The 15109-nt window shown below is 42.6% G+C and overlaps 1 protein-coding gene across 2 annotated transcripts in view; it reads left to right on the top strand.

Moving 5' to 3' along the window:
* Window positions 1-15109, top strand: part of atp8a1 (ATPase phospholipid transporting 8A1) — a 546817-nt gene that overhangs the window by 197706 nt on the left and 334002 nt on the right. For both annotated transcript variants that reach the window (XM_085969404.1, XM_085969397.1), the window contains exon 6: window positions 12917-12957. In XM_085969404.1, the coding sequence (XP_085825530.1) occupies window positions 12917-12957 (41 nt within the window). The remainder of the gene's footprint in view (window positions 1-12916; window positions 12958-15109) is intronic.

The raw sequence follows: 15109 nt of genomic DNA, 5'->3' as shown, positions 1-15109 counted from the left end.
CGGTTGACAACTTCAAGTCACCAGCACAGCTGTTGATGAGCCGCAGACTTCGTTCAATCCTTCCAAGCACCAACTAGCGGCTGCAGCCAGAGGTCGTCAGCTGCAAGCAAGTGCATGCACAATGTGTACAGAGACACAACACCAAAAGAGATACTATGACAGATCAGCTAGACTACTGCCGCCGCTGCACAATGGAGAATCAGTTAGAATCCAGGAGCATGACTACTGGAAGCCAGCAGTCGTCATCCAGCCAGCTGACACTGAACGATCGTATCACGTCCGCACCCCAGAAGGACGGGTGTACCGCCGCAATCGCAGGCACCTCCTGAACACCAAGGAACAACACCGTCATTCCGACGAGAGGATCAGTTCAACAGAGTGTGATGAACAGAGCAATACACAAAACACATCATACTTACCTGAACCTAAACCTGAACCTGAATTGTTGACCGATTCAGGAGCATGCTCAGTTTCATACCACACAAGGTCGGGATGAGAGGTCAAGCCTAGAGTTATCCTTGACTTGTGAACTGTCAAAGGGTGTAGGCGGATCGCTGCCCTAAAAAAAAAAACTGTACATCGTTATTGAAAGGTTGAGATGTTTTCAGTGCTAGTTAAATGCTGAGTTTACTTATATGTTTATGCTACCGAGAACATTATGTAGAAGAAAGGTTTAAAAGTAATGCATAACATTTTACTTTTAAAAGAAAGGGGATGTAACATTTGCATATTGAATTATCATTGGCCCGCAGGCACCTGTAAGGAATACCTATTATTCACGTGATCACATGCTGAGTTGTCATTGGCCTGCAGGCATCTGTAAGGACTACTATTGTTTTGAAGACCCAGGCTAGGGGTCCTAATGCCAAGCTTTCCCCTCTGGTGCTGCTATGAGTAAGATCACAGACCTAATGCTTAAAAAGAGTTAAACAGTAATACTCCGTTGTCCTGCAATTTATTAGTTTGATACAAAGTGTGTAAAACACGACAGTGGATGGGGTGCCAATCAAGCGGGCTGCTTTGTCCAAGATGGTGTCGAGATTCTTGAGTGCTGTTGGAGCTGCACTCATCCAATGCAAATTAGGTAGCATTTTTTCAGAAAATCTGAGTAATTTGAGACATGTGGTAAGTGTAGCATGTTTGGGAGGAACAGGTGACATAAGAACAAAAGAATTAGGAGCAGGAGTAGGCCATATGGCCCCTCAAGCCTGCTCCACCATTCAGTAAGCTCATAGCTGATCTTTTACCTCAATTCCACTTTCCTACCCTATCCCCATATCCCTTGATTCCCTGAGTGTCTCAAAATCTATTGATCTCTCTTGATAATCCACAGCCCACTGGGGTAGAGAATTCCAAAGATTCACATTTCTGAAGAAATTTCTTCTCCTCTCAGTCCTGACCCCTTATCCTGAGACTATGCCCCCTAGCTCTAGCCTCACCAGCCAGGGGAAACAGCCTCTTAGCATCTACCATCTAAGAATTTTATGCGTTTCAATGAGACTTTGGTCCTATGGTTCCTAAAGTTCGCCGCTGCTGGATTTTTCCTAGTCGTGTCTGGGTTTGTTGTAAACTAATTGATAGAGATTAATTACTAAGATTAGTCAACGACTCCATTATCATTGTATCGTGCAATTACCAGGATGGTAGAAGGTGAACTAGCTTGACTTTGGTCTGTCTTCATCCAGCAATTCCTGTAGTGTATGTGCCTTTAAGAGCCCCATGTGTACTGTAATGCCGGTAATGGCCACTCGGGCTATATAAGCCTGAGTATTGTGTTGTATCTGTTAGTTCCCCTCCAGACTTTGTTTAGTAAACACCTATCAAACCAACTCCTGTCTTCAGTGTCTCTATCAACACACAGACACAACAGTGGCGACGAAGTGGAAACGGACTTACCTACAATTCGGCAGCACCTCAAGGACATCGATTCCTCTGGCGTCCAGAAGAATCAAGAAGTGAAAGAAGCTGTTGTTTCACCAGCTGGCCAAGCTGGTGGCAGGTACTGCGGTTATCTTTCCTGGGCGTCAGGCTGGGGCTCCAGCGGCTGGCTCTACAGCTGCGCCAAGCAGCGAAAGCGGAGGCAAGCAGTAACAGACGGGGAGGAAGCACTCGGGAGACGGCCGGCGCTGCAAGCAGGTCGGCATTCAGACCTAGAGAGAGAGAGTCCAGCGGGAACGAGTCTCCAACTGTAAATAAATAAATAAAAAAGAACGGAAACCGCGGGAAACGGCGTTGTCATCGGCAGCAGTGGCGGGAAAGCGCGGGAAGCGCCATATCTTTTCTAAGATGCCTAATTCTGGCAATATTGATGCTTTTGATAACGAGATAGAGGATTGGACCACATATGTGGAAAGAGTGGAGGTATATTGCACCGCAAATGGAATAGAAGATGGAAAAAAAAGCTTCAGTACTACTAAATCTAACGGGCGCAAAGACATACAAGCTGTTACGAAACTTAATCACTCCAGCCGAACCGATGGACAAGAATTTTAAGGAGATTGTTGATACCCTACACTGCCAATTCAAGGCAGGACTGGCAGATTCGCTACGAGACAAATTTGTCTGCGGTCTCCTAAGTGTAGGAACACAAAAAAGGCTACTTTCTGAGAAAGATTTAACACTGGACAAGGCTTTCAGTGCAAGAGAAGCTGCAGAGATACAGCAAAAGCCACAGGACTTCGGCACCCATGAAATGACACGGGGTTTCGAGAGATGTTATCGCTGCGGCAAATCCACCCATGACTAGAGGGACTGCTGGTTCAAGGACAAAGCATGCAGGCAATGCGGAAAGATGGGACACATTACACGTGTATGCCGATCTGGAAACACAAAATCCACTAACAGGAAAAAAATCAATAAGGAAAAGCACAGAAAGGTACAAATGATGACGGACAGGAGCTCCGAAGACCAGAAGAGCGATAGCGACTCCGGGAACAAGAGACTAAGCTCTCTCAAATTACATAATGTAATTGCCAAAGAAGATTACCAGACCATTTGGGTTACCCTCACAATAGCAGGGTCCCCAGTTAAAATGGAGCTAGATGCAGGATCAGCTCTGACCGTCATAAATCGACGGGATTACGAGCGGCTATTTCCGCATATACCTTTTAAAAGACACATCCATTATCTTGAAAACATATACGGGGCAGAAAGTATACCCCAAAGGAAAAATAAGGGTGCCTGTTGTATACAACGGCAAGGAAATACAGAAGTTGTATTTATATGTTCTACAAGATGGTGGTCCACCGCTGTTGGGACGTGAATGGATCAGGAAAATACGTTTAGACTGGCACTCCATTCAGGCACTGACGGTGACTAGTAAGGAAAAAAATGATGATGACGTCATACCTGAACGATTAAAAGACATCTTGGCCAACGCCAAGGAAGTGTTTCAAGAGAAACTAGGAACCTTGAAAGGCATCACCGCCTCAAAGCGGAAGATGCAGCAATTCCCAAGTTTTTTAAGGCAAGACCGGTGCCATACGCAATTCGTCCAACAGTCGAGGCAGAGCTGGAGAATTTGGAAAAGGCAGGTGTATTATCTAAAATAGATTGAAGTGAGTGGGCAACACCCATCGTCCCAGTCATGAAGAAAGCATTGAAGAATGATTAATCTGAAGAACAGAGAAAAATTCTCATCTGTGGAGACTTCAAGGTGACTGTAAACCCGGTCCTTCACATGGTACAGTATCCTCTTCCGAGGATAGAAGATATTTTCGCCTCGCTATCCGGAGGGAAACGTTTCACCAAAATTGACTTGGCACAGGCATATCTACAGATGGAGGTTGAGGAGGCCTCTAAAAAGTATCTCACGATAAACACACAAAGGCCTGTACCAGTACAATCGACTGGTTTTCGGAGTAGCATCCGCTCCAGCTATCTGGCAAAGAGCTATGGAGCAAGCCCTCCAAGGGATTCCGGGGACTCAATGCTACCTAGACGACATCCTTGTAACAGGAGAAAACGACAACGAGCACCTTGCCAATTTGGAGCAGGTGCTCACTAGGCTGAGAGAATGGGGCCTATGAGCAAATCGCCCCAAGTGCGAATTTTTCCAAAATCAAATCATATTGTGGCCACATAATTAATAAGGAAGGGTTGCATAAGTCACCTGAAAAAATTGAAGCGGTCATAAAAGCCCCAGCACCTGAAAATGTTTCACAATTAAGGTCGTTCCTGGGATTAATAAATTACTATCCTAAATTTTTACCGAACTTATCAACTCTTCTACACCCTCTTAATGAACTACTACAAACAGGAGTAATTTGGAAATGGAGCAAAGACTGTAAACGTGCTTTCCATAAATGCAAAGACTTAATCACGTCCAAAGAAGTTTTGGCTCATTACAACCCATCACTGCCAATCAGACTGGCGTGCGATGCATCCCCTTACGGCATAGGAGCGGTATTATCGCATAAATTCCCTGATGGCTCGGAACGGCCGATTAGCTTTTGCGTCACGCTCATTGAACTCAGCTGAGCGTAACTATGCCCAAATCGACAGGGAAGCACTCAGCCTGGTATGGGGAGTGAAGAAACTCAACCATTACCTACACGGACAAAAATTTACCTTGTTGACTGACCATCAACCCCCCATCTCCATATTCAACCCTAAAAAGGGTGTTCCCATTATGACAGCGCAAAGGCTACAGAGGTGGTCCCTTTTTCTAGGGGCACACCAATACAACATAGAATACAAAGGATCAAAACAGCATGGGAATGCTGACGGTTTATCGCGCCTACCGTTGCCAACGGTAGAAGAGGCACCTACAGTAGACCCAGTGGAGATGTTCCACTCAACCATAGTGGAATGTCTACCAGTAACAAATTCTGCCATTGAAAAGGAAACGAGAAATGACCCGACTCTCTCACGAGTCTACGACTTAATGGTGAAGGGATGGCCAGCACATGGCGAACCACTGTTACCAGCATTCTCGCAAAGAAGAGAACAGCTGTCAGTGTGCCGAGGAACCTTGATGTGTGGATCCAGAGTGGTGATTCCACCCAAACTCCAGGATAAAGTGCTAAAGGAGCTTCACGAGGGGCACCTGGGTGGAGTGAAAATGAAGAACCTAGCCAGAGCGTTTGTATGGTGGCCAGGTATCGATGGAGACATCGAAGAAATGACCAAGAGCTGCCTAGGATGCCAGAAGGTCCAAAACGCTCCACCCCAAGCCCCTCTACATCCATGGGAGTGGCCCTCATCTCCCTGGCAAAGGGTACATATCGACTTTGCTGGTCCATTTATGGACTCAATGTTCTTAATCGCGGTTGATGCACACTCCAAGTGGCCGGAGGTAATCAAGATGTCCTCCACCACCACGGAAAAAACCATCACAGTATTAAGGACCATATTTGCCAGGAATGGGCTGCCGGAACAGATCTGTTCTGATAATGGACCGCAATTTGTGTCCAAAGAATTCAGGAAGTTCTTAAAAAAACAATGGGGTTAAGCACTACACGTCCGCCCCATACCATCCCGCCACCAATGGATTGGCTGAAAGGTTTGTCCAGACCTTCAAGAAGGCCATGGGTAATGAAGACATAAAACTTCAGCACAAGGTGGATAACTTCTTGTTCGCATACAGGAATGCAACACATATGGTTACAAACCAAACTCCCGCCATGATGTTCTTCAATAGAAGCCTAAGATGGTGGCTGGATTTGATCAAGCCCAACATCAGAAGGGACGTGGAGAACCGGCAATTTCAAGGCATGAATGAAAGGCCAACTAGAACTTTCCAGATAGGTCAACAAGTTTTGGCCCGGGACTACCGTACCGAGAAATGGCAGCCTGGAACTATCTGCACACGACTGGGACCGCTGATGTATACCGTGGACATCGGAGAAAGCATAATAAGGCGCCATGCTGACCAGATCATAGAGTCATCCGAAAAGGGACAACCTACACCACAACTCTATACGCCTAACGATGAAATAGAGATACCTATATCTACCTCCGATCCAGTGATACTGGAACCCGATGAACCAGACACTGGCATTCAAGCTGAATCAGCCTTGCCAAAAGAACCTACTACACCACCAGAAACTACTACACCACCGAGGCGTTATCCGGACCGAGTCAGGAAGCCTCCAGAGAGACTGACTTATAATTAATTAACTGCAGCAATGTATACATTATTTTTCTTGTAACATATAATTAATAATTACTTAAAATATTATGTACTGGTTAGCTAAAAGGGGAGGAATTGTAGTGTATGTGCCTTTTAAGAGCCTCGTGTACTGTAATGCCGGTAATGGCCACTTGGGCTATATAAGCCTGAGTATTGTGTTGTATCCGTTAGTTCCCCTCCAGACTTTGTTTAGTAAACACCTATCAAACCAACTCCTGTCTTCAGTGTCTCTATCAACACACAGACACAACAATTCCGATGTTCCTTTGCATATTTCCAGCAGTGATCACCAGATAACTATCAATAATGGCAACTTCGGAGATTTTTCTTTCTCCGTCCCTAAACCTCTGGTGCTGAAACCACTACTGCCACCTCAGCTGGGATTAGCTGACTCAATGTAGACTGAGTTAATACTTATTTTTAAAAAATCAAATAGTTACCAAACTTTACAAAACCTAACTGAGTTCAATATCCTTTGCTATTTCTGTAGATAATAAGCAAGGGGTGTTGTGAAATTGGCTTTGAGCAGTTTATAAGGTGGGCTGTGTTGGAGAGTTTGAACTAATGTAACTGGAGATAATAGTCATTCATCCAAGAGTACATCAGCTGTGCATGTTAAAGGCCATTGCAATCTTGTAACATTGCAACTTTGTTTTACAAGACAATTTATCAACTTAGTAAATGGCTGAGTATGTAATGCAAATTTATTGCATCAGTGATCACATCTGCTTAAATGAAAAATTAAAAGACCCCTTGCACAGCATAAACCTGGATTCAAATCCAGCCCATAGTTGTCTCCCTCTTTGCTGGCAGTAATGGGCCTTTGTAATATAAGCTTGCAGATTTTCATCTGTGTTCTACAGTGCAAAATTGCCCACAATTAGTGTCTAATTGGTATTAACTGATACTCTAAGAAGGTATAAGACTCGTTAGTGTGAGGAATAGAAAATTCACATAGATGTAGTGGGGAATGGCCCCCTTGGGCTGGGATTAAATTACATTTCTTTGGGCACAGTGGTAGGTACTTTGCAGGCAACCCACACCGTACCTGAACTGGGCATGCTTGATGTTGATCCAAGGTGCAAATGAAATGAAAAGCATTTCCATTCTCAGTACTGACATCCCTCACCTTAATTAGTGTAAATTTACCATTTTAAAATAAAATGGAGATTGCAAGTGCAGGAGAAATACACAAGCTGACCAGAAGTATTTTATACAATAGCAAAATACTGCGGATGCTGGAAATCTGAAATAACAACAGAAAACGCTGGAATAACTCAGCAGGCCAGGCAGCATCCGTGGAGAGAGAAACAGAGTTAACGTTTCAGGTCTGGGACCCTTCATCAGAACTGGAAAAAGCTGGAGATGTAACCGATATTAAGCAGGTGCAGAGACAGGGAGCGGGGTGGGAGGGGAGGAAGGAATTGAAGGAACATACTGTGCTTTTGTAAGAGGCAGGAATATAAAATGTTGCAAATGGGAATGGCAAAATCATACAGCATGAAAAATGGGGGCAGGGGTTATAGTTTAAAATTGTTGAACTCAATGTTGAGTCCAGAAGGCTGTAAAGTGCCTAATCGAAAGATGAGGTGCTGTTCCTCGAGCTTACGTTAAGCTACATTGGAAAAATGTAATAGGCTGAGGACAGAGAGATCAGAGTGGAAGTGAAGTGGTGAATTAAAGTGACAGGCGACCGGAAGCTCAGGGTTACCCTTACGGACTGAACGGAGGTGTTCCGCAAAGCCTTTTGGACTCAACATTGAGTTCAACAATTTCAAACTATAACCCCTGCCCCCATTTTTCATGCTGTATGATTTTGCCATTCCCATTTGCAACATTTTTATCTTTCCTGCCTCGTACAAAAGCACAGTTTGTTCCTTCAATTCCTTCCTCCCCGCCCACCCCCCCCCCCCCCCTCTGTCTCTGCACCTGCTCAATATCTGTTACATCTCCAGCTTTTTCCAGTTCTGATGAAGGGTCCCAGACCTGAAACGTTAACTCTGTTTCTCTCTCCACAGATGCTGCCTGGCCTGAGTTTTTCCAGCGTTTTATGTTGTAATAGAAGTATTTTATAATCTCCTGCGACTCAAATTTTCTCCAATAGCGGTTTACTTTAGCAGGCTGTCACAGAAACTAATCTCTCTGCTCCAATGATTCATCTACCACTTGCTATTGGGCTCAAAATGTGGCATTAACATTTCGTGTCTAAACAAAAATATCAGAAGAAAAATGAGTCTGGTTGTTTTTTAAGGGATGCTGAAAATGTCAACTTGCTTAAAAATAATCAAGCTGGGCCAGTTCCAAAAAAAAAAATGATTTGATTTATAATGCTAACTTAGTTTTCTGGTATTGCCTGAAAGCAAGTTGATGCTTTAGGTAATTTTGATAAGTTCTTCATTTAATCAGTAGAGATTGAGATTGAAATGTCCCCTCACTGTTGAAGTAAGTGAGTATCCACGCTATGCCCAGTCTGAGTTGGATGGTCTCATCCAGGCAAGGGCACTATAACGACAACAAATCATTTATATAGCAACTTTTTAGTATTAAAATGAACCCAAGGCATTTCAGAAATGGGAGTAATAAAAATAGATACTGAGCCAGGAAGGACAAGAATAACAGTGGTGTGCTAAGGCTAGGTTGAAAAGATGGGTATTGAGAGGGTTATAAAAGGTGGAGAGGTTTAGTGAGAGGCTACAGTTGGCCTCTACCTTTGGGTAAGGGATGGGAAAATCAGCTGTGGTTCCTGCCCCTGACTACAATCCTGTGACCCTTGCTGAGAATGTACATGTGTAAATATTGGGCAAGGACAAGATGGGGCTTGGCTATGGTGTTCACCATGGGGATTAGTCTGACAACTCTATCAAGGCTTATATGTGATGAATGGCCACTTGATGGAGGTATCTGACGGTGATTATTGCCATTGGAAATGTACCCTAGTGAGAAGTCAGTACCTTTGTCAAAAGGGGGGGGAGGGGAGTATAAATTGGAAGCAAAAGGAGGTAAAAATTGCAAATACTTATTAGAGAATTTTAGAAAATCAAACTTAATAGCTTTTTGCATGGTTTACACATTGCATTTTTTTCTGAAACAGTAATTTTCCCTTTGGTAGTGCAGATTTATTTTGTAAAATGTTTGGCAGCACAGTGCACTGATGCTCAATAGCACCGAGAATTACATATATAGGGTCAGCTCCTGTTTGCTTAGTTCCAGGTCTGAAGGATGCCACGTGTAGTATCCCCTCCTTTATTGGATGAGGGCAAGAGATGAAAATCAGAAGGGAAGAATCATTTTTGGCAACAGGTTGGGTTTCTTGGCTGCCTACAACAAGGGCGTATTGGCAGAATGGGGCATAAATGTCTGACGTCTTGGTAAAATAAAAGAGACGGCCATATGAATCTGAAGATGTGGATAATTTATAAGTAAAATTTACATTATAAAAAAAGAGTAACAGTTCAAATGAAACATGACAGGTTACTTTTTTTTTGTGTGAACGTTGTGCTCATCAAGGTGATGAATCTTGGTGCTACAGAATGGAACAATTTCCTTTTCAGGCACTCTGTGTTCTTATTGAGAACTGCCAGACCAAGTATAGTATGGTTAGGTGCAGAGTAAAGTTGTTTCTGTTCAATGTGGCTCAGCGCCTAACTCAGGAGAACATCCTCTATTGCATCAGTGTAACATTTTTCTAGTTCCTACAACAACTATCCTGTAGCCTATGAATGAGATTTAACAGTTTAGTGTCAATTATTCTGAACTAGAAGCAGTTTATGCTGTGGGCCCATGTCCCTTAGGAGCTGGCTTATGACTGCCCAAAATCCTTGGTTTTCGGGGTAGACACCTGCTAATTGACATATTTGAAAACCGGTAGCAGAGTTTTCCAATGTTTGATTGTCTTTTTTTAATTAAAACAATGCATTCACTGATTGGGATGCTCTCACACGAAAATGAAAGACAGGCTCAATTTCCACTTGCACGATTGGAATATTTCGCTCACACACAGCCTTTAGAAAAAGTCTCTCCGGTTTTGGATTGAACAAAACGTAGTACAGGAAACTTTGGTTTAGCCGGAGGTTATATGTCCGGAATACTCAATCTAACGGCAAAAATCAGGAGCCGTTTGCTATAAGTTTTTTTAGTTCTCGTTGCTTTTTTTTCCCCCAGTCAGGCACTGCAAGGTCTGTAGCTATAGCAACAGCTTCAGCTAGAGACGCTTGCAGCTGCAGCCGACTGTTTTGAAGCTGTTGCTAAGCAACAGGGTTTGTTGATTCACACGGAGCTTTTCAGTTCCGTATGTTTCAACATTAACGCTGGTATGTCCGGCACTTTTGATGGTACGGCACCAGTTCGGTCCAGTCAGTGCCGGATATCAAAAAGTTTCCTGTAGTTCTATTTTACATAAAATTCCATACATTACATCAGGCAGGGGAAACCTTCATCCAGTCATTCTGAGCTGGATTTGAACTCATGTCTGAAGTAAAAGGTCAGCAATTTAACCCACCAAAGCACAATGCCGCAATGTATAGAACCAGAAAAGATTATTGAAGTCCATCTGGACATCCCAATGTCTAGAAAATAACATCCCATGATACCATTCATCTCCCTCTATCAAACATTTCTCTCAGTACTTCATTCAACTCTTCTCAAATTTCAGTCCCCACTGCCTCTCTTTAGCAGTCCATTCCATATATTCACTAGCCTCTGCATAAAGTAGTTAAATTTAAATTAATATTTCACCCTCCCTCTTCTAAGTTCGAGACTATGCCCTCTTATTGCAGAATTTGTGACTATGTTAAACATATTGACATTTATTTATCTAGTCCCATCACAATTTTAAATATTGGTGTCCGTCTTGGCTCGGTGGTAGCGCACTCGCCTCTAAGTCAGAAGGTCATGGATTCAAGTCCCACTCCAGAGACATGAGCATATAATCTAGGCTAACACTTAAGTGAAGTACTGCACTGTCAAAGGTGCCATCTTTCATATGAGATGTTAAACCAAGGCCCTGCCTGCTCTCGGGTGGAAGTAAAAGATCCCATGGCACTTTTTGAAGAAGAGCAGGGGAATTGTTCCCAGTATCCTGGTCAAAGTTTATCCCTCAATCAATATAACTTTATATAAAAAAAAATTTTTTTTAAAGGATTATCGGGTCATTTATCTCATTTGCTTTGTGGGATCTTGCTGTGCACAATTGGTTGCTGCACTTTCTACGTTACAACAGTGACTACATTTCAAAAATCCTTCAATGGCTATGAAGCACTTTGGGATGTCTTGGGTTATGAAATGCAATTTTTTTTCTTTTTCTTTCTCCATCTCGCAACAGATCACGCCTGAGCCTTCTCTTCAATGTAAACGTTTTCAGCTTCTAGAGCATCTCCACTTAACTCGCATGCCTAATTCAAGCTATCAATTTATTTGTGTTTCATCACACCCTCTCCAATGCTGATGTCTTTCTCATAATATGGTAACCAGAATTGTACACCGTAGACCAGATAGGGCTAGACAGCAGTCTATAAACTCTCTCACTTTCTAAGATTTATGCTCTACTCTCCTTACTGTACAGCTCAAGATCCTATTTGCTCTCTCTACTGCTGCCTGACACTGTTGATTGCTTCAATGATCTGTACACCAGTCATCCCAAATCCCTTTCTTGTGTTGTGTCCTGTAGAATGATACCATATTGCTTGTATTGTCACTGTTTATTATCCCTTTCTTTCCTCATGACTTGGTTTTCTCCATATTAAATGACATCTGTTACTTGTCAGCCCAGCCTACTCAGCCCTTTGATATTTGATGAGACTTTTTTTATTTGCAGTCCCACCTACTTTGATATCATCTGCAAACTTGGTGTTTTTGTTTCTGTCCCTACTTCTAGCAACTTATGTATGTTGTAAATAGCATTGGTCCCAGCACTGATCTCTGAAGCATCCCATTCCATTGTCACCCCACTTCAAATGCAATGACCCTTTGTTTTATCCGTTTCAGCCACTTTCTGATCCTGTTCCGAAGTACGTTTTCCAGCTTTGCTGGAACCTAAGTAAACAGTGTTCACTGCACGCTCTGTCCACAAGGTTTGCTACCTCCCAAAGAACTCCTAGATTCATCAGGCATGATCTTCCGCCCATAAAACCATGTACACTACATCATGGATTGATTTTTTTTCTCCAAGTACACTCATTTTTATTAGTTACAGATTTTTTTGGGAGGGCTTGATGAATATATAGGTAGTAGTAAAAGTTAAACTATCCCGTGAATGAATAAATAATAAAAATTGTGTATTGATGCTGGGAGGATGTTTCCTCTGGCTGGGGAGTTTAGAACTTGGGGGGCATAGCCTCAGAATAAGGGGATCGGCCATTTAGGACTGAGATGAGAAATTTCTTTATTCAAAGGGTTGTGAATCTTTGGAATTCTCTACCCCAGAGGGCTGTGGCTGCTCAGTTGAGTATATTCAAGACAAAGATCGCTAGATTTTTTGGATACTAAGGGACTCGAGGGATATGGGGATAGTGCAGGAAAGTGGAGATGGGGTAGAAGATCAGCCATGATCTTATTGAATGGTGGAACAGGCTCGAATGGCCTACTCCTGCTCCTATATCTTGTGTTCTTATTTTGAAATGTTGATTGCAACCCTACTTTTTCTACCTTTTGAACACAGTCGAAATTTGCATTATAAATAGAAAGAGAAGCCTTGTAGGATTTTTTGTAGTTTTTGTTTTGAAGTTATTTTAACTCATGTAAAGAGCCAATGCACATTTTTAATTCTGAAATTCCTTTTATCCATAGTGCTGAGAAATGGTGCTTGGGAAATTGTCCATTGGGAAAAGGTATGAAATATTGTTTTATCTTGATCAAAGAAAGTAAAGCTATATTAAGTTGACAGACATATTTATCACTAATGCAATCTGAGTGAGCTATCGTGCTGATCATTTGTCTACTAATAGTACTTGATGGATTCTGAGCTAATAAATTATATTGTGAGTAATAATGCTCGAGACTTGCCAAAGTGTCCAAGGTATAGCAGTTTAATGAGTTGGTTCAAATATGTATCCAGCTTATATTTGCCTGTGTTGCTTTGAGTAGTTTATTAGAATCGGACAAAAATCCATTATCTGCTCTCTTCTAGCTCACCTAACTGAAAAGCATGAAACAGAAATAGATAAATATTGTACGTGAGTCGAGTCAAGAAAAGAAAAATATAGGGTGAAAGACGTCTGCCATCTCTCCCGTTCATGGTGTTTCTATAGAAACCCTACAAAGCAGATTAATCGACATCTGTCAAATTCTGTTTAGCTGATGGACTTACTATTACATTAGCTAGTTTCATTACGATAATAGATGGGAATACATTGAGGATTGCGATGATGACCAAAGATAAATAGTCATTGAAAAGTACATTATAAGAAGTGTGCTAAAAAAATGAAGTCTTGACATTGGGTCAAAATCTCAACTAGCTAATTCCAACCAGAAAAAGCATGACGTAGCAGAGTACTTCATGACAAACTTGCAAGTTTTTTTTGGTTAGTAGTGCTCTAGTGTGGTTTTTGGTGATGGTTTTAGAAAACATCTACTTATAAGATTGTCCTGACCTTCCAACTGAAGAATGGTCATCTGTGCCTACATGTTTGGGAAAAAAAACACTTTTGGCTCCTTAATTATCCTCAACCCAGTCTTCCTCCCAAGTTGCAGAAATGCCTGGAATAGCGCTTAATGAGATCAATTGGATTTAACATTGCATGCAATAAGGCGGGTAAATCTTGATTTTAAAGAAAAAACATCCATTAAGGGAAATGTACAGTTTCTGTACCTTTTTTAGATTTGTCATACTTTCCAAAAGTACCATGTACTGTGTACATATGAACATAGTCATACGGCACAGAAGGAGGCCATTCGGCCCATCGAGTCAGTGCCAGCTCTCTGTAGAGCAATCGAGTCAGTCTCATTCCCCTACTCTATCCCTGTAACCCTGCAAGTATATTTCCCTCAAGTACCTATCCAGTCTCCCCTTGAAAACATTGAGTGTCTCCACTTCCACCACTTCCGTTGGCAGCGAATTCCAGGTCCTCACTGCTCACTGCATAAAAAAGTTTTTCCTCATGTCCCTTGTATCTTTTGCCCAAAACCTTGAATCTGTGTCCCCTAGTCCTTGGACCATCAACTAGTTGGAACAGCCTTTCCCCGTCTGTCTATCCAAACCCGTCATAATCTTGTACACCTCTATCAAATCACCCCTCAACCTCCTTTGCTCTAATGAAAACAATTCCAGTTTCTCCAACCTGTCCTTGTAGCCAAGATCCCCCATCTCCGGAACCATTCTGGTAAATCTCCTCTGCACCCTCTCAAGGGCCTTCACATCCTTCCTAAAGTGTGGTGACCAGAACTGGACGCAATACTCCAGTTGTGGCCTAACCAGTGCTTTATGAAGGTTCAGCATAACTTCTCTACTTTTGTACTCAATATCTCCTATTTATGAAGCCCAAGATCCCATATGCTTTGCTAACCACTCTCTCAATATGTCCTGCCACCTTCAGGGACCTATGCACATTAACTCCCAGGTCCCTCTGTCCCTGAACACTCTAAAATTGTGCCATTAAGTGTATATTGTCTCTCCCTGTTCCTTCTGCCAAAATGCATCACATCACACTTCTCTGTATTAAACTCCATCTGCCACTTGTCTGCCCATTCTGCTAGCCTTTCTATGTCTTGTTGCAGTCGATTGGCATCATCCTCGCTGTTTGCCACACCCCCAAGTTTGGTGTCATTGGCAAATTTAGAAATTCTACTCTGTATTCCAATATCCAGGTCATTGTGGCCCCAGCACTGACCCTTGGGGAACGCCACTGTCTACCATCCTCCAGTCTGAAAAACAACCATTTACCACAATTTGCTGTTTTCTGTCCAGCCAATTCCTTATCCAAGCTGCCACTGACCCACCTATTCCATGAGCCTCAATTTTGTTAACCAGCCTTCTCTGTGGTA

Source organism: Somniosus microcephalus, chromosome 2 (genome assembly GCF_052327205.1).
Source record: "Somniosus microcephalus isolate GS21.2 chromosome 2, FLI_Smic_1.0, whole genome shotgun sequence".
Classification (NCBI taxonomy): domain Eukaryota; kingdom Metazoa; phylum Chordata; class Chondrichthyes; order Squaliformes; family Somniosidae; genus Somniosus; species Somniosus microcephalus.
This window is presented reverse-complemented; position numbering and strand designations above follow the sequence as displayed.